General features: G+C 38.5%; 2 protein-coding genes and 1 pseudogene across 3 annotated transcripts; 1 reads left to right on the forward strand and 2 right to left on the reverse strand.

Moving 5' to 3' along the window:
- Positions 1-6212: 6212 nt before the first annotated feature.
- LOC116301367 (tripartite motif-containing protein 2-like) lies at positions 6213-8938 on the reverse strand. The gene is made up of 2 exons (XM_089032469.1): positions 6803-8938; positions 6213-6732 (listed from the first exon to the last, which is right to left on the reverse strand). The coding sequence occupies exons 1-2, from the start codon at positions 8263-8265 to the stop codon at positions 6213-6215; spliced, it is 1983 nt and encodes a 660-aa protein (XP_088888595.1). The 5' UTR covers positions 8266-8938.
- A 51-nt stretch (positions 8939-8989) lies between these two features.
- Positions 8990-19632, reverse strand: LOC148909922 (solute carrier family 68 member 1-like). Its single transcript, XM_089033145.1, has 17 exons — positions 19408-19632; positions 18498-18582; positions 18118-18191; positions 17527-17642; positions 17299-17374; positions 16718-16781; positions 15636-15759; positions 15086-15157; positions 14760-14788; positions 14208-14285; positions 13636-13680; positions 13095-13172; positions 12359-12435; positions 11209-11292; positions 10359-10467; positions 9896-9929; positions 8990-9740 (listed from the first exon to the last, which is right to left on the reverse strand). The coding sequence occupies exons 1-17, from the start codon at positions 19515-19517 to the stop codon at positions 9586-9588; spliced, it is 1410 nt and encodes a 469-aa protein (XP_088889271.1). The 5' UTR covers positions 19518-19632; the 3' UTR covers positions 8990-9585.
- Positions 19633-20405: 773 nt separating this feature from the next.
- LOC148909923 (solute carrier family 13 member 2-like) lies at positions 20406-25377 on the forward strand (annotated as a pseudogene). The gene is made up of 8 exons (XR_016120176.1): positions 20406-20781; positions 22252-22517; positions 22745-23025; positions 23545-23597; positions 23845-23979; positions 24139-24257; positions 24972-25064; positions 25153-25377. The product of XR_016120176.1 is annotated as a solute carrier family 13 member 2-like (transcript).
- The last annotated feature ends 2200 nt before the right edge of the window (positions 25378-27577 follow it).

The following is a 27577-nucleotide window of genomic DNA, read 5'->3' on the forward strand; positions in this document are numbered from 1 at the left end:
TCCATCCAAGTACAAACATGGTTCCCGACGGCATGCGTATTGTCCAAAATGGTACCTTCGCGCCAACCAACTTCTCCTTGTTCTTTGTAGCCCATTTGCCGCAGTCTGCGCACCAATGCAGCTCTGTCCAAAGTACCGGAGAAATCCTGTGTGTAGTCCACGGAGTAGATGCCATATCCTTGCCCATACAAAGCCATGGAGAATTTGCGTACGTTTTCCCCGACATCTTCTATTTGCAGCTCCGAAGTGTCTACTTTGGCCACGAAGTATCCAGCAGGATCTGTGTTGTGTATTCCATACCATTTGCCTTTGGCATTGGAGCGCTCTTCTATCTTTGCGATGTTTTCTACGATCTTTCCCTGCTTGCAGGTATGTACGATACTCGTGGGCAGAAACCCACCAAATGCCACTGTTGCTGCCGTAGATATCTGCGCAACTATTGTCTTTGCATTTCTGCAGAGCAGCTTCTTGCCATACAAATTCTCTTCCGCAACGAAACCATATACGAATATGTCGTCTACGAATGGCGGCAATCCTTCCAGCGGCTGCAAACTGGTAGTACCTTCGTTGTTGCGTAGGTAGTCGCATTTGGATATGTCCGGCAGCAAGTTCCCGTCGCATGCATTGTCCAGCAGCAAATGCGCCAACACTCTGCTCTTTGCACGTATGCCCATTTCTTGCAATGTAACCGAAATACTCTTTTGGGAGTCCATGTCTATATCTAGGAGTAGAAGGTTTTTGGCTACTACTATGGGGGGTGTCGCGCTCTTTTTGGGTGCAAGTTGGAAGGGCGGTGAATCGCCTCCCTTCTATAGACATCTTTTGGGGTAGCAATGCACATCTTTCGGAACACGGATGTACATCTTTTGGGACAGCAATGCACTCTTTTGGAACACAAAAAAAGGTAGCCGGCCGGGAAAATGGGATTCTGTACACTCTACTAGCAAAGATTTAACCTTATCGTTAACATTCTGAGACACTTTTTTTAGCACATGCACGTCTTTTGGGACACGCACATCTTTTGGGGACACAAAAAAAGGTAGCCGAAAGTGGTTGCCGGGGAAATGGGATTCTGTACACTCTACTAAACACCCTCCTTACCGTAAAGGCAACGTGAAACCGCATAAATGAAATATGAAACATGTCCGCGGCAACACCACAACCTTTAGTGGCAGCCCAAATAGCAAAGTTTAACTGCTGTGGCCAATACCGCATGTTGGGTCCTGCTAACCATTCCCTGGCCTCTTTACCCGACGTATGCTTCAACATCGTATTCTTATAGATATTTCTTAGTATTACGTTAAATGATTGCTTACCCACTAAAATCTCTAGATGCGTTACCAATTTTTCAAAGTTGTTTACACCACCTTCGGCATCGTAAAATGGGTAATCTTCCTTGGTCATTAATAGATCCCTTGGGAAATTAGGTTTCTTTGGGGTAACTTCCTCATGTTTTTCCTTATCTGGGTGTAACTTTTTCAATCCCTCCTCCAAATCCTTATTGGTGTAAACTAAGTCATTAAACTCTTTAAAGTAAATCCCGTCAGGTCTGCTTTCAAACTTCGAGGTTACTGCTTTGGGATACAATTCCTTAAAGGCCCTCCAGTTCCAGCGGTTGTCGTGATGTGGCTGCTCCTCTATGTTATTTCCAAAAGCGTCGTACATTAGTATATAATGGATGTTATACCATCAGCACCTCCACTTTATCCTGATTTACCTAGGGAGGGACCTAACGAATTAAACGCCGAGAACTTCCGCTTGAATAAGGCAAATCTAATCCTGGCTTACTTAGAGGGGCAAACGAAGCACTATGAGGAGGTCAGGAAAAAGTATGCTAGAGTCCGAAGCATACTACATAAAATCGCGATAACTTCCGGCTCCATGTCCGTGGCGTTAACAGGCACTGGCGTTGCTACCTCACTCACCGGACCTGGAATAGTCGTTGGCGTTCCTTTGGCCAGCGTTGGAGCCGTCTGCGGCATTGTTTCCGCTGTTACGACAGGCATTATAAAGCAATTGTCCGGTAAGATATCCAAGCACGACACTCATATAGCCCTAGCAAGGGCAAAGGCTAACACCATCGCCGACTTGGTGTCTCAGGCTTTGCGGGACCGCCGCATAGACGACACGGAGTTCTCTTTGATCCTCGCGGAGGAAAAGAAATACGGCGAATTAAAGTCGGGTAATAAAAAAACCATCGTGAAAGATCTTTCCGAGGAATCTCGCAAAAAGATCTACCAGGAGGCAAAGGAGGAGCTCCAAAGAAAACTCGCTCAGTAGACATCTGCTTTGAAAAAAGCGTAGGTGGATTTCGGCTGCACATTTCATCTTCTCGGAATCCATTCTAACAGCGGGTGGTTGGGGTCCATTTGCTGGAATATTTCATAGATTACATCAGGGTAATAGGGAATATCCTTATCCAGCCGACAGAATAACCACTCGGCCCTTTGCATATCTGGGACATGAGGAATACGCCTACCGGTAATTTCAGACAAAAGATAGGGAATAGCTTTGTAATATTTCCCTAGCTTTAATTTTTTCAACGCTTTCCGTAGACTTTGCGGGGTTGCCTCTTCTAAGTGGTCTATGATTTTCTTCCTTACTTCGGTGTCTAAATATACCGGTCGATAACCTTGGATATGACTCATCCAGTCTCGGAAGTATTTTATTCTTTTGTATGGGGTCTTCGTACGACCTCCATTGGCGTAATATTGCTCTTTGGTAGCATTCGGTACGGCATTACGAATATTCTTACCACACTCGTAACACTGTGCTGACGTGTCGTCTTCTATTTGCATTTTTTTACCACAACACCAGAAACCCTTGGGCTTGTGTATGTTAACTTTGAATCTTAGGCAAATCGCACAGAAATCGTTGGTGAACTTTTTACATTCATGCATCGTATATCCGACAAATATTTTAACCTCCGTTTGCGGTACCCAACACAGCAGCAGTAAGGACTTATCGCGCGGCTGCCGACGGATCGCGCAAGACCCCCTGTAGGGCCTCGTCACCCCATACATTTCTTTGTATTTTTTTTTGGTCGTGCCGGCGCTTCGCGTGTCCCCCTTACTGCTGCTTCAGGCAAGTCAGTTCAAAGTGAAGCTGTGACGAAAGAAAACTACTAATTTTGAATATATCTTTCAACTGAAATTCTCTTGTTATTCCCAACTTCTGTGGCTTCACATTCATCACTAGTGGACTGTTAGATACATGATTCCCATTCACTTGAACCTCTGCTGTCAGTTGACCAGCTACTTTAGCCGGCTCCACCTCTATTTTCATATCAAACAATGAGTGTCAAAGCTCTCTTTCCCGGTCTTAAAAAAAGGGACTGAGGAGAAGTCGATTTTTTTGTTGTTGTACTTTTTGTACTTTTTTCTTGTTTTTTGTCTTTGCCAAGCTCGTAAATGTCTCGCAGCCGTTTCGCCAGCCGACGAACACGCTTGTCCGCCATCTTTGACCTCAGGGTAAAGACCCGCAATCCAAATATGGAATTATATGATTCCATATATGGAGTGACCTTTCTCAACTCCAACTTTGACACTAATGTATGGAGCAAAACTTGATATGGCCATCTATTTTCGCATTTATTTTTTCTATGTTCACATTCTCTTTAGGGACAATTTTCACATCAATATTGCTATGATTTTCATCGAGTTTTGGAGCATTCGCAGTGGCGGATCCAGGGGGGTCGAAGGGGTCCACGGAACCCCCCTTGAAGGTTTGATCTTTTAGGTAATAGAAATATGTCTTATGTAAATTTTGCTTAAAAGTATCCACAATAATAATGTTGAACACGAAATGATAGATATTTGCTGTTACAATGTTTAATTTACCTTTAGGTTCCGTTACTAGATAGTAAATTAGGTGATTAGAGCCAATTTTTTGTCAAACATCGACTAAACAAAAGAGAATTACACACAGATTAATAATGGTAATTGAACTGAGTGGAGTGCAATTTGGTCTGAAATCAAACGCGCGATTACAAAATCGCACGACCGCGTAGCGGGAGTGCGATTTGTAATTGCAAGTTTGATTTCAGACCAAAATTGTACGACACGAAGTTCAATTACCACTTTATTATATCCATTTTGAAATCTTTTTTGAAAAAGACGTTTTTTCAGTTAAACCGACATGACTTACAATCTAAAAGCAGTCGATTCAAACATGCTGCCAAGAGAACTTGTTTATACTGATCGAGCAATGATTCTCATTTTGAAAACCAACACTTTCAGTCCAAAACTAAAATGAATTTATATCGGACCAAAAGGCATTACGTGTATTAAGAATCGTTTACTTACATTAAATAACAAGACAATCCTGCCCAAAAGGGTTGTAATGAACTGGCTGTTGTCCATATTACAGCCAATGCTCACTGCTTGTATTTTTACGATTTCTGTTCAATATGTTTAGATCACACTTGTGCCGACAAAACAGCAAAAATCAAAGGTTGTTTAGTCCTTCGGTTGTCCTTAAGAAGTCACTTAGCTCAGCAAAAATCTTCTTCTTAAGAAAAACTTCTTTTAATGACTGTATTTTCGATGTGTTGTTATGCTTTACAGATTGAAAAGGAAACCACTTTCCACGATCAATCGCCAAGAAGTCACATTCAAAAGATGCCGATTGCATTTTCTCCCACTGCTTTTCGCTGTAATATCTTCAACTTACTTAAGCAGTTACTTTACAAAGATGCTTTTGACGATTTTAAGTGATCAGTTGGTCTTTTTAAGTCCTTTTTACGGCTTTTTAAGTCTTTTTTAAAGACTTTTGACGGTAAAATCGTTCTTCAGAAAAAATTATTTGAGCCGTGGCTCTTTTTTTTCGCAAGAAGCGGTGAGCTCAACACTAAGATGGATTCCTTGATATAATTGGCTAGAAAATGACATGTCTCTCTTGTGATTGGTTCATATCAGTTGATGTGCAAAATCGTGCAATTTAGAGCTCAAAATCGTGCGATTTATGCTGAAATCACTGCTGCAGGGAACCAATCAGATTGCAGGATTTGGTAGTGATTTCAAAATGGATGTAATAAAGAAACGGAACCCCCCTTTGAAAAATCCTGGATCCGCCACTGATTCGTGACTGACACGACCAGCTTTGTTTTCTTTAGTGCTTCAAGTTCACCTTCAACTTCAACGCTGTTCATCGTCTGCATGTCGCTACGACGGTCAACAAGACCTTAACTGATGATCAATTTATCTTTTTTCTCGTTAAAGTTGTTGCTCAATACAGTGCATATACCAGACCTCCTTCACTTATCCTAAAGTAATGATGAAAAGGTAAATTATACACCGTGAAAAGGTGAAAAAAACTTTTTTAGGTCTTTTTTACTCCGACGAAGGACTAGTGTCCGAAACGTCAGTAAGTTTTTTCAACTTTTCACGGTGTATAATTTACCTTTTCATCATTACTGTTTCATTAGAAACACCGACGCAGCTCACACTAGTTTTTAGCTAGTTATATCTTCTTAGCCTAAAGTAACTTATCAATGGACTAAAGTTATTTCTTTGGATGACCTAGTATAGTCAAATATCTCGTGCAGTCCAACTGTCTGACCTTTTAGTAGATCTTTACGTTTTCATTGATTTATAGCCATTCAGATCCATGCGCGTGACTGTAACGACGTACTAGTGACATTGCAAGAATATTTTCTGCACTGAATCTGACTCTGGTTTTCAAAGTCTTTCTCTCTCCAGTTTTTCCCGGTCGTAGCACCTGAGCGAGACAGGCTCTTGACCATGTTTCTCAAATCTTATTCAAACTTTTTACATCAGGCTTTCAAACGATAATTACAATTACAATAATGATGACGATGATAATGATAAATATTTATTGGGTTACTACAAAAGTATTTTTTTCCAATCATGCCCGTGTTTTCCTTACATTAGTAACATATTTCCATATTCTTCACATTCTGATTATATATCGTACCAAAAATGATCAGTTGTATTTTTTTCTGTTTTTTTTAAAGTCAGTCTTGCGAAATGAGAGTGAAGATTTTACGAATAAATAACACATGTTAATGTGTAGCCGTGCAACTGGTGAAAGTATAACCAATATCTAGTGGGTACAGCTAAAAAATAACTGTTTGAAAACGAAGGGTACTGAGGCAAGGAATTCTGCTGTCATATCTGAAAAGTATTTTAATTAGTAAAGATGTCATTCTCCTTTATTATCAATTATGAATTATCATTGTCCTTGTCCTGGTTCTATTTACAGTCAACATACATCACTTTCCTCTTGTTTGAAGTAACAAGTAACTGGCCATCGTTTAAAACCGTAAGATACTTGGGTGAAGTGCATCTACAACTCTTGCCAACCAAACGACCATATAACGTGAACTTTTGGATGCGGTTATTCCCACGATCACAGACCAGTAGATGATGGTCATTATCAATAGCCAGGCCCCATGGTTCACTCAGCTGACCATCAGCACTGTCACCAATTGTCGATATTCTAGTCAATACGCCATCCTCCTTCCCAAATACAAGGATTACATTTTTCGTATAGTCACTGACGTAAAAACGTCCATCGTATGTTACAGCACTCACAGGGCCACAATTGTCCTTCTCAAACGTTGAGTCGTACAAACCAAAGTGATATTGATAGTCACCGTCTCTTGTGAAGACTTGAACACGATGATTACCAAGATCACAAACAATGATGTTACCATCGACATCAACGTGTACTCCTTGCGGATAAAGAAATTGACCATTTCCTTTTCCTTTCCTACCAAAGGTCTTTATCAATGCCCCTGTTGTAGTGTTCACTATACATATTCTATACATATACACTATACATATTAGTGTTGAATACATGAACACAGTGTGAAGACTGATCTGCAACAGCGATCCTAGTGTTTTCTTTATTTACAGCTATTCCTATAAAATCTGAAGATTTTGTCTCTATACCTTTTATCCTAAACTCTTTGGTAATATCAATCCTAAGTGGACTGTTAGATACATGGTTCCCATTCACTTGAACCTCTACTGTCAGTTGACCAACTACTTTAGGTATGAACTCCACTTCTACTTTACTATCAGTTCTCACATAGTTTTCTTTTATTTCCACATTATCTTCAGGGCTGATCTTAACATCAATAACATCAGTTAGATAATCAGTGGTTCTTCCAGTTTTGCTTTTCGTCGATATGATCAGCTTACATATCTCTAGTGCTTCAAGTTCACCTTCAACTTCAGCGGTGCTCATCTTGTGATGTGTTTTAATTTTGCTCAAGGTTCCAAGACCAGAATTCACTTGTTTCATCAGTTCCTTGTTAAAATCAAATGTTGCTTCTAAATCTTGAATTTTCTCAATAAGTTCATCATCTTCGAGAATGTTATCATTGTATTCCAAGTCTTTGGCATGAATAACGTCAGTTTGAGTTCCTTTTTCTATCAGTTCCTTCATGTATTCCATGGCACTACGTGTCTGATCGAGCACAGACTGACCTTTGATTGTTATTTTCTCAGCCTTGTAAACATCATCGTCTATTTGCTTCACCAGCTCCATCGCTTTCATTTGCAACTTTTTAATAGTCTCTTCCAGTTTTTTCTTTATTTCTCGCTTTTCTTTGTCACCAGATTCTTTCAATTCTTCAGTCACTTCTTGCATGGCCTTGAATTTTTTTTCCATTGTTTGCTCACGTATTTTAAGCTGCTCAAGTTTATCAGACAGCAAAGCACTTTTACTCTTTGCATATTTTGATAAAGTGATGGTTGAATGGCCTTCATGGTCATGTTTCAAACATTCCAAGCAGATAATTTCTTCACAGTCTTTACAGAATAACTCTACTATTTTATCAACGTGTTCTACACAGTTAGTCTCTCTGCTCAACATCAGTTTGACGTCTCCTTCTTTTATCTCTACAAGAGATACAATTTTGTGATCTTTGATAAACACTGAATGGTTCTTCTCACATTCGTCACACAACGAGCGATTACACTCAAAGCAATGCCAAGATGCTGGTGGATGACTCCCAGAAACAGAACAAACCTTCTCATTTTCTACAAACTCCAACACCTTCACCATCCTTGAGTGCAGTAGGCTTGGTTCTAGATCTTCCACGCTGTTTAGATATGGCAGAGGGGTTTTTGATTTACATTTTGGACACATGAAGACTTTCTCGGTCAGCTCGACGTATATTTCGATGCAGAGCTTACAAAATGTGTGAAAACACGACAAGATCTTGGGTTCAATAAATCTATCATTACACAAGGAACACTGCACATCTTTCTTGAGGTTTTCAAGGAGAGAAGCCATTTGTACTAATCCGTGGAATTCAGTATTCGTAAAATATATTTTATATCGATTGACTTTTTGGGGAAATGATCATGTGACCTTGAAAAAAGAGCGGGAAGCACGTGTACTTCAGGTCTTTGACACAAGTGAAAATTAACGCATGCCTGCTTTCAAGCACGTTTTCCAACTGAGAATTCTACATCGTCTCAGTGGACAAATAATTGTTTGTTTTCTTAGGTTCGAATGTGCAAACATTTGATGAATATGCGTTTTTTCTGGCCTGCGGCGAAGAATGGCTCTGGCATAATTCATTTTTTTGGCGCATGCGCAATTTTCCGGAAGTGAAATATAATCAATGAAAAACATGCTTTCAAACAGAGTTCTGTGTTTACTCCCAATACAAATACAAATTATAAATAGGGAACATTTTTCATTTACTTTTGCAAGTCTTTTAACGCATGGGCTCTTATACCGGAAGTCCTAGAAATCCTGGTCTCAAACAATGGATTATGCCAGTGCCTTCGTGCTTCGCAGCAGGCCAGACGAAATGCAGGCTCTGGGTACGAGATTGATGTGTATATACGTTTGTAGAATTAGCCATAAGTTTCAAGAACTGGCTTTAAATTTTGGCATTTTGTGAAGTCCATTCATCAGGCAAGTTCAGTTCAAAGTGAAGGTGTGACGAAAGAAAACCTCTACTTTTGAATACAAAATAGTCGAGACCTAGAAAATATAAAACACAATATAAAAGTATCTAGATCGATTTTACTTTTTTGAAATGATATTAATGTTGAATATGTGATTCTATCTTCATGCATATGATATTTTTAAAATTGTCATTAAGTTTTGCATATTCGACATTAGTCGACCAGAGGAACCATTCGGACGAAAAAACACTTTCAATTGAAAGTGTTTTTTGCTCGATAGTCCCCTTCACAGTTCCCTGCGCCATCTTGAAAGTTAGCCTCGCCTTTGCATCGAAGCGAGACGAACGGTGAGCTGGCAATGATAGAGACCTTTTTTATCACCTTGGACAATTATTTACATGTCTCCACCTTTCAAGATGGCGCAGGGAACTGTGAAGGGGACTATTATTCTAAAATACAGCTTCTTGTTTTCGTTTTATTTCTCCGTTTTTCTTGCCCGTTTCTTTTCTGGCCCTTTACTTGGTGTCATTATCAAGAAGGGTTGTAAAATAAATTGTAGCAAATAAATAAATCCGCATTTTTTTAACTTATTATTAGAATGTTATTATAAACAATTATTTTAAATTTCAAACCACCGTTTTCTACCGTTTTCTTGATATTACAGCCATTTTCAGTGTGGGATAAAATCCACGGCTTATAAAATCGTGTCCTCGATGCCAAGCAGCGGTTTCTTGTGTCGCGACTTGCGCAGTGTGTACCATCTCCATACAATTATTTGTATAAAGGCGATAAACATAGGCACCAGACACATCAGTTGGAACATCACGTCTTGTAGAGCAACATATTCGCCTAAAAAACAGATTTCAGAAGATAGAAGCCTGCGTTGTTTGGTGGTCTGCGGTTGTTGCGACAGTGAATAAAAAGCAAAAGTCCCCCACCCAAGCAACGCAGGGCTTAGAGAATAAAATTACGTCAGTATTTTGGCACACGAAATACAAACTCACCTGAACCTCGTAGAGTTTTTTGACTCCCTTTTTTCTAAAACATAAGAAAAAACATTTTTCATTAAATGATCACAATCTTTTATACTTGAAAATTTCTAGCAGCTTGCAGTTTATTTTCTTATTGATTCTTGGAGAATCCAAAGACCGAACCAACAATGGACGACTTGTAGATCAGATCACTTTGCCATATAAGTAGACATGGCCTATTACGGAGGTACACTGCACACCGTCCATACTTCTCTCTATGGGCTTTACTCACACGGCAGCCATGTTTATTCTTGTGAGAATAACAACCTTTGTTTAACCCACATAAATTTATTCTCAAGCACTTGAATGCGAGGCTACGCGTGGGAAAATCTATTGTTCAAGTCAACATGGCTGCCACGTGGGTAAGGCCCATGAGTTGTCCTTTGAACACAAGCTATTCTTCCTAAGAACCAGCCGTGTTTACTCTCAAACGTACCTGGTAACCATATCTGTTCAAGATGAATACGACTAACATTGGAGCCAATGACTGGGCTGGTTTAGTGAAGAGAGCATTGGTACCAAATATCATGGACGACACTGGACTCCTGATACACGATAATCAATGTTGGTTAATAACATTGGACTCCTTATACACGATAATCAATGTGAATGCGTTAATAACACTGGACTCCTTATACACGATAATCAATGAGAATGTGTTAATAACACTGGACTCCTTATACACGATAATCAATGAGAATGTGTTAATAACATTGGACTCCTTATACACGATAATCAATGAGAATGCGTTAATAACACTGGACTCCTTATACACGATAATCAATGAGAATGTGTTAATAACATTGGACTCCTTATACACGATAATCAATGAGAATGTGTTAATAACACTGGAATCCTTATACACGATAATCAATGAGAATGTGTTAATAACATTGGACTCCTCATACACGATAATCAATGAGAATGCGTTAATAACGCTGGACTCCTTATACACGATAACCAATGAGAATGTGTTAATAACACTGGAATCCTTATACACGATAATCAATGAGAATGAGAGTCTACCAATTATCATATAAATACCCGTATCTTACGAACATTTATACCTATCACATACCAATAACTATAACCTGCCTTCTCTACCAATAACCATATAAATACCCGTATCTTACCAACATCCATACCTATCACATACCAATAACTATAGCTTGCCTTCTCTACCAATAATCATAATCATACTCGTACTCTACGCATACGTATAATCACACTCACACTTATTTTCTACCCAGTAATTGTAGGTCAGTTAGCTATTTTTAGGTTCTTACCTTCTTCTGTATTTTTCCGTGTCACTGTCAACAATATCAGCCAGCGAAAGATTAAAAAGCGACGTAGATGCAGCTTGTAAACTCCTGCCATAATAACGAGTAAAAAGACTTATCTAACTCTTTTTTACAGTCTCTTAACTATCCACAGGCAGCCCAAATAAGGTTATTATTTAGGTAGAGAAGAGCGGATTTTGAAAAAACCCACTAAACGGCCTCAAATCGCGCTGAAACTTCGCCAGAAGACTGAACAAAGTAAAAGCAGCAACTGCAGCAAGTTTTGAGGCAAATTGTTGAGTGAAACATCTTAATGTCATGACTTTATCATAACTCCCATACATTCACTTATAAACAATACACAGGAACCTTGCTTGGGCTGCCTGTGATCTATCCCGCCTGCGCGAGCCTACGCGGATACGTTCAACGGTTTACCACTAGAATCTTCACCAGTTACTTCAGAGCTTTGGCGCAATAAGAGATGGTAAGCAATACTTTAAGAGAAAGCCTAAAATCCTTTTAAGAATACCATGTTGCGCATGCGTGGATACGATAGAAGTCTTCTAAAGAATAAGACAAGAGATCTGCAATATTTTGCTAAAAGAAGAAAATAAAGACCAAAAAAAATACTCAAGAGGGATTTAAAGTGTATATGACACGAAAACATTTCATCGTTTAAAATGTATAGTTTGTTAATAATAATAAATATGTCGTAATAAAATTTGTTTCAAAAGCTTATTTCTTGAGATATGTGAGAAAATTAAGCCCAATTTGTGACGTCATTTTGTTGACACGTACTCTAGATTCGGTAGAAATGCACTAAATATAAATTGTAATTCTTATAAAATAACAACAAAAGGTTTATTCTATTCAGCTTCATTGGAAACCTTACGAAATACTCTTCAAATGGTGGGAAACTGAAAAGTGTACTACCCGAAATTAAGATTCTGCATTCAAACAAATTTCGTGTATTTGCAACTAAATCTGGAGACTTGTAAACAAAATGACGTCACAACATGTGCTAAATTTTCTTGAATTTCTAGAGAAATACGTTTTTGAAACAAATTTAACTGTGATATTCTTATTCATGCCAATAGAATACACATTTTTAACATTAAAATGTTTTCGTGTCATATGCACTTTAAAGTATTTGTACCTGTCCGCAAAAAACATGAAAGCTAAAAGCCAGATGTACTGCCTGCCGAAGATGTAGACCAATGTAGCCATCGTGAGCTAAAAAAGAAGCAAAAATAAAATATAGGAACTGGTCATTAATTTACGGAGGGGGAGGGGAAACGAAACTAGTCATGTAAATTTGAAGTCCCCTCGTAATTGAACGTATTCAAAGCTAAAGGTGCTGACACACGTTGCAACATTGCACGAAACATTGCAAGCAACAAATTTGAATCGGGGTGACACATTGCAACAAAATCACGCAACATCGCTTGTGTCAGCCTGCTATGTTAAGATATTTGGTCAGCAGTTATAAATTTGGTACAAGCTGATTGGTGGAAATTTCAAAATGTTGCAGGTAATGTTGCAGCCATGTTCACATGAAATTTGTTGCGCGCATTGTTGCAAGAGTAGAGCGCGCGATTCAACTTCAGATTTGTTACATGCAACGTTGCGTGCAACAAGTTTGGGGTAGACACACGCTGCAACAGTCCTGTTGCGCACAATGTTGCATGCAGTGTTGCACCGTGTCTCAGTACCTTAAGGATACCCAGGTTAGACAGAAGTTGAAACGAGTTTGTTTGAAGTCAATGGGAAGGAGAAAGAAAGGTGAGCAAGAATTATTTAAGGGTTAAAAACAATAATATTGAGAACATGAGCAACTGAGAAATGGAGAGGGAATGAATAAAGGGAAAGATTGTTTCATTAGGTTTTCATACCTTGATGTACATAGACCATAGGATAAGATAATACGAGCCATATTTAGAAAGAAGAGTACTTAAAACGAGAACGATGATCTAAACAAACAAAAACACGCCTTTATCAATACATAAATAACGGTCATTGAAAAAGGTCGATTTTATGTGGCATTACTTAACAAACATACACAGACTCAGGTCTACGTTGCTTGCTTCGCTTGGTTTTTCTAACAATCATTTACATCAATGCATCATGGATGTTGCTGACCTACGGCATACAGAGCGACTCATGTGGACAAAAAGCGCTCGCCAAACGTCTCACTTTGAAATAAAATTTCAAACGCTTATAACTCAGTGACGCATTTGTCGATTTAAAAATATAATACGGTTGGGAACAGTTCACCTGATAAAAAATAATAAAATAAAATAATATAAATAGCTATTATTGGGCATTTTCTGTCAAAGTACTGGCTTGTGTTACAAGTATGAGTCAGCCTCCCTTGAGGTAATCATAAACAGTTTATTACAATCATTAACTTAAGTGTATTTAAAGCTGTACTACCTGAGGAACGACGTAGGATGACCCAGCTATGAAACTAAGACCAAACTACAAGAATAATAGGTCATGTTTTAGAGGTGAATGAAGGTAGCAGTCTTTGGGATTTGATACACACTTTGTTGATTGGTAACAAAAATAAGGAAGAGAAAGAGAAAGGAAGAGAGGAAGTGCTGCTCAATGATAGAGATGGTTGGTAAAGAGTGGATCAAGGTAAGCAGAAAGAAAAAGGACAAAGAAGGGGAAGGACGGAGGGAGGAAGAGATGGAGGAATGCAGGAATGAATGCAGGGAAGGAAGGAAGTTGGGAAGAATTAAGCATGTAGGGAAGGAGGCAAGGGGAAGGGAGGAGGAGGGAGGGAAGGAAGCAAGGGGAGGAGAGGAGGAGGGAGGGAAGGAGGGAAGGTGGGGAAAATGGAGAATGGAGGGAGGGAAGGAAGGAAGCCAGGGGAGGAGAGGAGGAGGGAGGGAGGGAAGGAAGGTGGGAAGAAGAAGGAAGAAATGGAGTGAGGGAGGAGGAAGGAAGAAAAAAGAAAGGAAGACAACAAAGGAGGTAAATAAAAAGAATGAATGACTTACTGCTGGTAATACATCAGGACCTATCAAATATTCTGCAAATATCAGGAAAAAATTACTTTGAAATGTTGAATGGAAGACCTGAAGATCAACAATCAAAATACAAGTGAATTAATAACCAAATAAGAAACTTTCATAAAAATGGACTGTTTGTTTTATTTGTTCTTTTTTCCCTCAATAGCTATTATCATAGTGGGCTCCCTGTGTCAAGCAGTGTGATGCCTAGGGGGGGAGAGGGGTACTCCCCTATATTCCCCTCTATGGGTACGTGCCGCTAAATAGGGTATGGTTTTCAGCGATTCTACTCTCAAACAGGGTATATTATAAAATCGTGCCTGCTCTGGGTCAGGGTATATGAAATCACGCTCTCTCCTCTCTGGAACAGGGTATCCATTTTAACAATACTACAACAGGGTATGATTTTCAGCGATCTTGCTCTGGAACAGGGTATGAATTTCAGCGATTTTGCTCTGGAACGGGGTCAGGGTTCAGTTGGCTCAGTGACACATCCCTACCCTAAACGGGCAAGAGTACCCCCCGGGGTGAGATGCTTACCTGAAAAAAATTCATTGTCACAAAGAAAACTGAAAAGAGAAAAAGAGTAGAAAAAAATTAGTTAAAATTGACTGTATAGTGAGGAATTCATTATGAATATGTGCTGTACAACAAAAAACAAGTTTAAACTTTTCTAATAACTGAGTGAAAAAGTATTAAGAAACAATAGTAGTAAAGAGAGCAGAATTCTTGGTTTTCTATAATTCTTTTAAAATCATATGTGTGTTATTTAATACTAGTTACTTAGTGTTTTTTTATGGGTTTGTTGTCCACACTCTATGATGAATAATTTCAACCTATAAAACTGCTCATAACATTTTGCCTACCTAAGTTTTTCTGAGATATAAGCTGTTTTAGCAAGGTCCATGGAGGTATGACTTCTGTTGAGCACTTGGATTCTAGTATCAAAAAAATGTGAGGATTAAATAAAGTACAAAATATGAAATATTATTCCATTTATATTATATTATGCATCATCTGTTACAACTGCCAGAATTCATTATAAGTACACTTTCTTTTGAGGTAATTATATAGCAGACATATTCAAACAAAATTCATATAGCATTCGGGTTATTTTTTAGTAAAATGATGTCACGATGAAGCAAATTATGAGAGAAAATGTTAACTATCATTTGAAACCTTTTACGCCGTAATGCAAATTGCCTTTTACCTAAAACCTTTGGTGTTTAGAATCTCCTCAGATGTAAATCTCAGGAGCCTGGTAACTAATGCATCCTGCAAGGATTTCTGGGGCTGAACTAAATGACCAGATCCTTCCCATAATTCCTTGTAAGTTGCATTCATTATAATTACCAGACTCCTTTAAAAAAATTACATAAATTATCATCTGAATGATGATGAAAGTGTTGACAGTACCTTCATTATGGTGTTTACTAACATCCTGAACTATCTGGATGTTTCTTCCCGTGTAGGATATACACAGCCAGCTAATTATAGCAACTACTATACAGACTACTTGGAAGTACACAAAGTTTTCTTGCTGTGAACAACAGAACAGTGAAGTAATATTATATCAGATAAAGGTATAATTACTAAATAATAAAACTAAATCAATGCCAGGTAGTATCATGGTGTATGGGAATTTTCAGGGGGATTCCATTCAAATTCAAATTCTGATATGCAAATTTATTCAGCTAGTAAGTGGTATCCTACAATAGCATATAATTACTGATCTTATCAAAATCCATTGTTTTCAGTCTGCATTATCCCAACGAATGCATAGAGGAAAATCAGACATATTTAGTTCATTCATTATTGGCTTTGTTTCTATGATAAACAAGCTAGAAAGAAAACAATTGGATTTTGATAAGAACAATAATTATACTAGATAATTACTTCGGCATGCAGCATTCGTAGGTATAATGCAGGCAGCTTTGGGCTACGCCCTCAGCTGCCTGCATTATACCTACGAATGCTGCGTGCCTCAGTAATTATCTATTAAATATAATACTAGCCATTGCCTGAAATATGACAAAAATTGGAAAGCATTATATCATTTGGTGCCACGGGTGCCTAGTTTCAATCTTGCCTGTTATTAACCTTTTTTCCTAGGTGAGGAAGTCCCACTTGTGTGTTCGGAAACCTATGACACACTTTGCTAATTCATACACCACAATGCTATCCAACATAAGTGGTACATGTATATTGTATACACTCAATTGAAGAATCGTTGTCGGCTTCAGAAACATAGAACATAGAAGCTGAGACCAAAATGGCACATGGGAAATGACATAATTATATTATAATTTATTCATTTGCGCCATCCATGCAGTCGGTTTAGAATGCCACACGCATATTAAAAACAGTGGATGATGCCACAGGTCGCCGGTCACAGCATGCATCTAATTAACATACTTCCCATGTGCCATTTCGGTCTCAGCTTCTATGTTTTATGTTTCTGAACCCAACAACGATTCTTCAATTGAGTGTATACTTACCTCATGGTGAAAAACAAGAATACATATAAACAGGCCAATAGGACTAAACATGGATGCCACCTGACTGAACGAGAAAAATATACATACACAGGTAATTACTGCACATGTTTGGAAAATACTCTAATAATAAATAAATAAATAATAAATAAATAATGGGATTTAGCAGTGGCATTTCTACAGAGTAGCTCTTCATCCACTGAAATTCCAATTGGAATTCAGGAGTTGATTTTTGCGGAGGGAGGAAAGCCAGGGAACCCGGAAAACCCTTGAAGCACAGGAGAGAACCAACTCTACTCACATATGACACTGAGCTTAGCAGGTCTCAAACCTGGGTCACATTGGTGAGAGGTGAGCGCTCTCACCGCTGCACCACCCGTGCTTCCCTGTCACATGATTTCCTAATATTACATATAAGTGAATAGTCCCATTGAATTAAACAGTTATGTACATCATGGTATGTTGCCACAGTATTAAAAGAAAAGAGCCTTAATAAGTGCCTTGGAATTCAAGGCTGTACAACATGGTAAATGAACTTTGAAATGCTTAAAGTATCTTAAAGATTGAAAAATCCAATGCTTTACCTGTATCGTAAGACAATATGTCTATCCTCCATATTCTTTGATAACTCTGCAAACAGTGCACAATGTGCTAACAGGACTATGAAAAAAAAAACTAGTTTTTTAAATTGTGCAATATGCAAAAGATTATTCCACAGGTAGCCCATCCCAATTTCTTTCCTTATAAACACTCAGCAAAATAATTATTACTTGATACTGATTGGACACGAGTTCAGTTCAGTTCTTACTTACCAAATGTAAAAAGAGCATCATAAAAACAAAGAGATACAATCAGATGGATACCGACTAGCCAATCGTTGGTACCCACTGCCGCCCAAGGAACCCAGGGAAACCATGGCAACAGAAAACTACAAGAAAATAACACATGAAAAAATTTAAAGGTTTAATATGGCAGCTGGGAAAATTAAGTTTCAGGCACAAAAAGACATAGGGACATGAAGCACTAGTTATGCAGGGACATGATTTATAGGGACAAAATATGTAGGGGCCTATTAAACAGCAGGGCCATGATTACAGGACATAAAGATACAGGAACATAAAGCAGCAGTGACATGATTTAGGGACAAATATTCAGGGACATGTAGCAGGAACATAGTACAGTAGTACGAAAACACACTTTCAGGGTGCTCTACTCGTCTTCTTGGTTAACAAGGGACATGACATGATCCCCCCTCAATTTCACCTACCCCCCCTCTGCCATACATTATGAATGCCGCCTAAAGTGCCTTTAGTCATATCCATATATAAAGGGCGCTATATAAATTATCAATCATTATCATCATAATTAACAGCAAAAAAAAATCAAAGAAGTGCTGGTCATACCTCAAAGCAAAAAAAGGAGCACCATATAGAATAGCTTTCTTTCTGTTCCTAAATAATTCCCATTTAGAAGTGTCCTATTAAAGAAAAGTGAAACAAACTAAGGATACTCATCACAATAAGAAGAAACAAGGTACTACGTAGGATAGCTAGGCAGCATGAGAAAATTGGTGTCGAGAAGAGTGAAGTGGGATAAGATTTAAATGGAGTGTGGGGCATTGGAGACAGGTAGAGTAAATAGAATGGGATTTGATAGAGTATAGAGTGGAATAGGGTTAGATGGGATAGAGTAGAGTAGATAAGGGTGTGGTATGGTGATGTGTGGTGCAGCTAAATGAAGGAGTAAAGAAATCAAGAGTGCAAAAAAGTAAATCACACCCTACCTGAATGTATCCAAACAAAGGATCATTAATAGCGTTCCATATTAAAAATATCACTTGTGCAACATTAAACCAGGTCTCTGATATCCTAGAAATTATTTTACATCCATAAGTACAAAGAAACACAAGAAGTTCACAGGTCAGTCCTAAATCTCACAGGCTTGTCTAATTATTATACTTCATTCAAATACCCTTCTTATTTAAATGCATATTATATCAACATTAATGAAGAGTGAATGGCTTATCATTGATATAATAATATATATGATAACATGATATAACACAACCCAACACGACATGACACGACATGACACGACACGACATGAATTGACACGACACGACGAGACACGATGAGACACAACGAGAAACGACACGACCAGACACGACACCACATGTAACACAATATAATATAATATAATATAACATAATATTAAACCATATATTTTAATATTATTGTTACAAGGCCATGTAATGAGGACATACACATTATAATTATATATATATATATATATATATTATTTGTTTGTAATAGTAGGATATATTATTGTTATTGTTATATTATTATTATTACTATCATTTAATTCCCCCATGCATTACCACAGGAAGCACATACAGAGGGAAAGTAAAAATTTTTTAAACATTGCTAAGAAAAAGGACGACGTAAAGAACACTTCATGTGAGTAAATATGAGCGTTTATTTATTTTTTTCTCGTTAAATTACATTCAGTCTAAAAGCTTGTATGGGCTTCCTGTGGCATTACGTGGCCTTGTAACAAATTATAAATATTAATTGTCCATTAAGACATCACAAAATCATATTTACCACAAATAAAAACAACTGTATTATTCCACAATGCTTTTACATAAGCTTAATATCGATAATATTATCAGTGAATGAAGTATTAAAACTCACCGATAAAGATGTAGGAATATCTTCACGTAATAAAAGTTAAAAATCGAGTGCATCATCATTGATGCAAGTGTAGTCATCGAATAAGCGAACGCATTTCTATGAATCGACATTTTAAAACCTTATATGCTTCACTCTTGTTCAACCAATCTGCATATTTACCAGTAAATGCAGTAAATGCTTAATATCTCTAGCTGTAAAGCTTTTCCTTTATGATTTTTGATTCGGTTTGAGCGAGGAACAATAGTTTTGACACCAGGCCCTGCCAAGAAAATCCGCCGTGATGGACAAAGGAAACCCAAATTATAATTTTGCAAGGCAAATTTGTCATGCATCAGTTCTTAGTTTCTCTTCCCTTCCCTTCTCAATAATTATTAACAATAAAAACGTTAGTAATTATTGATTGCAATCGCTTGTAAGACCGTATTTTCCGTCTTTTAGTCTGGGATAGGGTGTACAATTCTTAATTTTAGTCTGGGGTAGGGTATGTAAAATCAAAATTTTAGGTCTGGGATAGGGTTAGGGTTTTGAGGTCCTGGCGGCACACCCCTACCCAAGTTGGGGTGGCAGTACCCCCCGTGGGCAGTCCGAAGGCCTTGCTTGCTAACTTTGACAAATGACGCAAGACGATTGATAAACGTTTAGTTATCGATCTGCTAGCATCTTAATAAGTGAGTGGTGAGTGAGTGAGTGGTGAGTGAGTTACATTAGCAAGGATTGCGGTGTGTTTGCTGAGCAGGCTCAAATCCGAAATATGACTGATATTGGATCATAAAAAAATGAGTGAAGATACAACAATCTTTGATCCGCATACTTAATTATTTGGTATATTGTACAATAGATAATAATATAATGAGTGATAATATATGATATATAATATATGATAAATTAAACAGCACACAATTCATTTGGGTTTTGCTTTGAGCTGTGTAATTAATATAAGCCTCAGGAGTACAGAGCCAGGTACTACAGTGAAATGTCAAGTAAGTTAATTATTGACCTTTTTAGCTTCGCGCTGTTGCTAAATCAGTATGCTGTAGTATACCTACGCAGCGTGACCAAAGATCTAGGCAGGACACATTTTACGTTTGCTACTCGTTGTTAAAAATAATACAGCAAGATACTGAAGTGTGCTATTATTGCGTTCTTGACTTAGGCAAGAATCCCAGCAAGGAATATCGCTATAGAGTCCAAAATCCTCTACGCCGTTCTAAGAAGGAAGGTCGACAGCTCGTTCCAGTCGACGACAACAACATGGAGATCGAGTTCCAATCCAGTGGGTCTTTGAAGCGAAAACTTTTCAAATGGAGAAGATATCTTATTCTTATCTTTACACCGCTTGTCTTCTTACCTCTGCCTTTGGTTATATCAACTTCGGTTAGTATGGTCATGATAAAGTATATAATCTTTAGGGTTTAAAAACCATTTATCTGTTAGAAGATCATGCTGAACAATTATTACACAAAGATGCACAACCTATAACATATAATGGTTATTCGGGTATTGTTCTCTGCCTCTACTCCTTGCATACGTTGAACTTCCAGAGATCTAGATCTTAAATATTTATAGTTCTTTTTAGTTTTGTAAATGAACTTTCTACGTGTTTGTACTACGTTGCAATTTTAGCTAAAATGGTTGTTCGTCATGTTTTTTTGTTTTGTTTACACAATATGTTTCTTTTATGTGACATTTTTGGCACTGATATAGAACATACCAATTATTTTACCTCGCTAGATTTTTTCTCAATCTTTACCCGATTGAACTGTTCTATATGTAAGAGTTTCTGCAAGGCCTTGATTATTAGCTCCTTTAGTGCTGAGGAGGGTTGGATCGAAGATGGTTAAGTAAATCGAAGCTCTGCAACAAACTACATTGATTTTGAAAAATAAGCTTTATTATTATAGTCTTTTGATCTTTAACCTTTAACTTTCATAATCTTGACTGGGATAACTTCAAAATCGGCCAACTTACACAAAATATTTTTTCACAACATCGTTTTCAGTTGAGGTTTATCGTGAGCTGAGATGCTCGACTTTCTAGCCGTCTTGCGTTTTTTTTAGCATCATTGTACGTGAGATCCTTGAGTTTCGTAGGCGATATAAAAAGTTTAAACCTTTGAATCAAAACACAGATTTTCAGTATATTTTGCAAGTTTCAAAAAGTACGATCTTGGTACGACCATAACCGCATCTCCCTCTAGTTCTAGACGAGGAAATTTTTTATAAACGACCAATACAAGATCTAGAATTCGAAATAAATATGAAAAGTAGTGATATAAATTGTAGTATACATTTTGGTTTTTGGAGCTTGTCCAGTTTGATGACTTTGATCATAGCAAATATTTACAAAGAAATTTTTTTATGAAAAATGCAAATGTTTTGAATTTTGAAACGAAAAAGTAAGCTTATTCGCCGTGGATTCGAAAATCACACAAGAGACTCCTATCTTCGTAGAAAAAAAGTGAAACTTCTGTAGAAAGTAAATATTGACTTCAAGTTATAAGCTTATTAGTTCCATGTGTCAATCGCATGCTTTGAACAACATATTTTTGATATTCGGGAATGTTTGCTAAGGCTGCCGCTCGGAGACAGGGCAATGCATTTGGTAAGGAGCAGGTTCAGTCATACTAAAATATTGCCATCAGCTTCTGCTGCGGATGCCGTTTCGGGGATACCGTATTTACTCGATTAAATGTCGTCCTCAAATGCCCAAACCCAGAGCGAGTAAATACCGTGTGTCAGTTTTTGAATTTCTGTCGGTGGACGTGGCTTCAAATCTCAACTCATTCTGTTGCGATTTTTAAACTTTTTTTAGCTTCAAATTATCAAAGAATTGTTATTTTTTCAGGAGTCGAAATGTGCGTACGCTATATTTGTCATGGCCATCTACTGGGTGACGGAAGTGGTGCCACTTGCCGTTACAGCCCTCTTACCCCTCGTGTTGTTCCCCCTACTGGGTGTGGTCGCTTCCAAGAAGATCAGTCCACCGTATTTTCAAGATACTAACGTGTTGTTTATGGGAGGTTTGATCGTTGCTGTGGCCATTGAACATTGGATGCTTCACAAACGAATCGCTTTGTATGTTTTATTGTTGGTTGGGACACAACCTCGAAGGTAAGTTATCCATCCTCTAATTTGTCCTTTCCTTTCTGTAATACACTCCACCCACATCGCTCCTCTCTTTCCCTCTGTCTTCCTCCCACCCTCCCTCCCCCTCCCCCCTCCGCTCTCTCTTGCTCTCTCTCTCTCTCTCGTGAACGCGGAATAAATAATTCGTCAGACTTCTTTACTACTACAGTCTGTTCCCATTACTTCAGTCTATTTTCCTTATTTTCATCCAGGCTTATGCTAGGTTTTATGGTAGTAACAGCTTTCTTGTCCATGTGGATAAGTAACACCGCCACCACAGCTATGATGGTACCAATAGCAGAAGCTGTGCTCTCTGAACTAAAGATAGAAGAACTCAAAAAAGAAAGGATGAACGCTAAAGAAAACGAAAGCAACCAGAACGTAGTCAACGAGGCGAACCCTGGATATGACGAAAACAGTGAAGGGTTTGGAGTTCGAATCGAGATGAAGGACAGAGAAAATGGTGAAGAGATTGTACCGGTTGAAGAAAAGAAAGTGCCATCGGATATCATGTATAAACCAGGAGAAAGGTTGGTTAGAAACTAAACGCTTGGAGTTTTTCTCCTGTATCTGATGTTAGCTAGAGTTGTTCAACTGAAATCAAGTCTTAGGATTGTCACTCTGTGCACTTAAAGACTCGTTCCCTTGGTGCAAGCAAAACTGCATCTGTCTAACACGGTCCTATTACTAGATTGATTGCTTTTGGATCTTAAAAAGTAGTCAACAGAATAAAACCATAGATAAATAGGCATTTCCATTTCCATAGAGTGGCTATTCATCCACTGTTATTCAAATTGGGAGTTTAGACGTTGATTTTTTGCGGAGGGAGGAAAACCGGAGAACCCGCAAAATCCTCATAATAAATGTATGTGCATGCATGAATAAATTCGTTGCTAGTTAGAAGTTTCACCTTAGCTATAAATAAACTCGCCGTCACCCCTGTTTTCAACCTGTCTTCTTCAAAACTTCAAAACAAGACAATATTTTTGGTGGTGTTTGCTAACTGCGACTTATTTTTGCCAAAGGACTTCGAGTGTGGAGCTTTTAGAGATGGACGAGACTGAGGTTAGTTGACGCCTTTTTAGTTATGTGCAAAAGTACCATATATCCATTAAATAGTACTAACTATATATTAGTACAAAATAGCACCAGTGAAATAATTGTAAAACAAAAGAAATACATGTGTTTAGTGCATTTTAGTTTTTGTGCTATTGCATGGGTATATGGTTTGCACTCTATTATTCCATCTTTTCCATAAATATATACCAATAATAAATTTATTGATTCCTGTTACTTATTTTTCAAAAATTAGAAGAGAATCGCGGACACTTTCACAAGATTGAGTAAGATGTTGTTGTTGAGTATTGCTTACGCAGCGAATATTGGATGAAACAGCTACACTCACCGGCACCGCCCCTAATCTGGTACTGAGTGGAAAGGTAACAAAGTAAGTGTGTGAAACATCCATGCATCCATGCATCCATGCATCCATGCATCCATCCATCCATCCATCCATCCATGCATCCATGCATGCATGCATGCATCCATGTATCCATCCATCCATCCGACCACCCAACCTTAGTTATATACTGCATCGTCTTCCTAGACTCTTCCCTGACAGCCCAGGAATAGCTTTGCCTCGTGGTTCATGTTTGCTTTCCCGGAGATGGTCATTCTTCTGCTGATTGCCTGGGTATGGCTGCAGCTCCTCTTCCTTGGATTAAGGTACATCAACCGCCAGCCAACACAATGCATGTCTATTGCTTGTATTAGAGATACTAATGATGATGATGAATGATGATGGTGATTATGAAAGTGACGAAGGAATGATGGTGATAGTGATGATGATGATGATAGATGATGGTGATAGTGATGATGATGATGATAGATGATGGTGTTTAGTGATGATGATGATGATAGATGATGGTGATAGTGTTGATGAATTTATGATGATGCAATGAATGTTGATAGTCATGAAGATGGTTGATGATGATAGTGATGATAATGGTAATGGTGATTAGTGATGATGAATTCTGCTGGTGGTAATGATGGTAATGATGATGCAATGAAAGTTAAAAGTCATGAAGATGGTGATGATGATGGCAATGGTGATTATGGTGATGAAGAATGATGGTGATGATGATGATATATAATGATGAATGATAACTGTGTGCGTGAAGATGCTTGATGATACTGACTGTTATGGTGGCAGCGGCCAATGATAACTGGTTATATATGATGATAATACATCATAATATATCAGATATATAACATAATAATATATTAATATTTAATGATGATGATACGACGAGAATGATGATCATGAGGTTGATATAGACTAAGGAGGAGGATCCCGCTGAAGATTATAAATTTGATAATGATAACTCTTTGATATTGTAATTTGCATCATTTTTATGACGGAACAAACCTTTCCATCAGGTGCTCTTGTTGTAGAAAGACCCGAAATCCAGATCAAGGGAAATCAGCGAAAGCTGTATTAATGAAACAGTACGAAGAACTAGGTCCAATGAGGTATGAATCGATCACTCGACCACAGAAAGATAGATACTGTTTACGTGACGATTAATTGAATTGTGTTTTCCCTCTTCCATTTTGACAGTTTTGCTGAGAAAGCTGTTCTTGTTCATTTATCCTCTTGGCTCTGCTTTGGCTGTTTCGCGATCCTAAGTTCATGTCTGGATGGTCTATCATATTCAAGGATAAGTACGAAAAAAATCAAAACCATATCAGTGGCCTTTATGACACTCATTCCCCTTCCTCCTCTCTCTATCCTCCTCCATCTCCTTTCCCTTTCTCGTTCTCTCCCTCCTTCACCACCTTTTAATTTTGCTCTTTCTTTTCCTTATTACGGATTCATTGAACTGTGGCACGCATTAAAAAATTCGTCTGCGAATTTGCCTACGAGACGCTGTGACTTCCGCCCACTTGGAGGTGTGATTTTGTCTGCATTCCTTTCTCGGCTATTCCCGTGCAACGTTCAATTCAAAATTATGGCGGCGAGTAGAAGGTTCGAGTTCAAAGTTGAGTATGGAGGCGGGGGAAGTTTTCGAGCAATTCTCTGCAAATTTTCCAGGAAAGAATCATGTTATGATATCCCCACCACTTTCAACAATCTCATCTATAACGAGAGAACCTCAAATCTCTACTTATGCTCTTCCCCTACTGTAAACACGACCAAGTTCGCTGATGTCCATTGTACATTTCACCAGAAAGGAATGCAGACAAAATCACACCTCCGAGTGGGCGGAGTCACAGCGTCTCGTAGGCAAATTTGCAGACGAATTTTTTAATTGCGTGCCACAGTTCAATGAAATCCGTAGTAAGCCCTATCTCTCCCACTGCTTTTGTAAGTTTCTTTTCCTTCCTTTATTCCTTCCTCACTTCCCTTCAATTTCTTTACTGTCCTTTCCTTCTTTCCCTGGTCCTTCAAAAATTTGTTTTCCTCTGATCTGCAACAGATTTTGTCAGTGATGGAAAGTAGCCATGATATTGCTTTCTCTTTCATCTTTCCTTCTGAAAAACACCCAAGATCGTTGCGGGAATCTTAGCCTGGGGGAGGGTGACGTAGGACTTTGACAGCTCTGGTAGCGACAGCCTAGCTGCTACTACGTACAAGAAATGTTCTATTAAATAATTTTCTTTACACTAGTTACCAAGCACCACCGGCATGGTACTGGAAACTGCGTCGAGGAAGTTACCCTGGAATTGGAAATCTATCTGGTGGGGAGTGGCTTGCTCTTTGCGAAGGCTGGTATGTCAGGTAAACAGCACGTATACCTACTACCCGTGTATCATGTATGTCAATCATTGATCATCCATCATGTAAACATGATCATGGAATCATCATATCTCTGTATATCATCACTGTATCATCATGAATGTACATCACCGGATCATCATCTAATCCATCCTCATGTATCATCATGTATATCATAGTATCATCATCATATATCACAATTAGATCATCGTCATGATCATATATGGAGCATACATGGAACTACCCATGTATATAATCATGTATCATCTGTAACAACCACCACCACCACCGAGAACCAGCACCAATCACCAGTCACCACCACCCCACCAATGCAACATCACCCACGCTACCAGCCCAGCAACACCAAGCAAGAAGGAGGCATCATCACCACCACCACCACCACCACCCTCACCATAAGCACCACCAGATCATAGCAGCAGCACACACCACACCACACAAACAATATCATGCATCAACCATCGCACCATCACCAGCACCACCACCGCACCACCACACCTACACCACCTCCACACCAACACATAAACCATCAGCATCACGTTCATCGTCATAATTTCCCTCACACCATATAAACAGCAGCTACAGCAAATTAAGGAAACACTTGTAGGACAAACATGATACATGATTTATTGTTCAGAGTGAAGGAGATCGGCTGCTGTGTATGGTCTCAGGTTTAAGGCTCTTCCAGGCTTGGGCAACAGTTGGTGGTCCTGCAAACAAGTTCCACACGCTGGGGTTATAGTGACCATCGTGTTAGTTGTCCTGACACCACGTTTACCGATGGGCATCGAATACGATACTAGCAAACATTGTTCCGACAATCTTGCTACTGGTCTGGAGTAGAGTCATTGTTGATTTTTACAGATAAGGGCAAAACTATTGAACTCAAAATCATTCATTTGTGACAAAATCGATTGAAAAAAATATTTTAGGAGAAATGACACAGAAGTACAATTAAAAACTAGCAAACCGCCCGTTCCAGCATTGCGAGGTTGCTAACCCTCCCTCTAAACTGGGGTTGATTTTTAGGTTAATACTCTTTGTACCTGACAAAAATCGAAGATTATTCCATATTAACTATTAAATGTTGCATTGACGAAAAAGTTTGGTTAGTGACAACCTATGCGCCCGTTAGATTTAATTTTTTTTCTCATGGGCGAGGAGGACGAGAGCATTCAAGAGTTTCAACCGTGGTATAGCGGATCCCGGCTACCCTTTTGCGTTGTCTTTGCCTTCAGGCCTTCCGTTG

Source organism: Actinia tenebrosa, unplaced genomic scaffold, assembly GCF_029948245.1.
Source record: "Actinia tenebrosa isolate PJP-AT-01 unplaced genomic scaffold, QUT_ActTen_1.0 PGA_scaffold1__47_contigs__length_23844297, whole genome shotgun sequence".
Lineage (NCBI taxonomy): Eukaryota > Metazoa > Cnidaria > Anthozoa > Actiniaria > Actiniidae > Actinia > Actinia tenebrosa.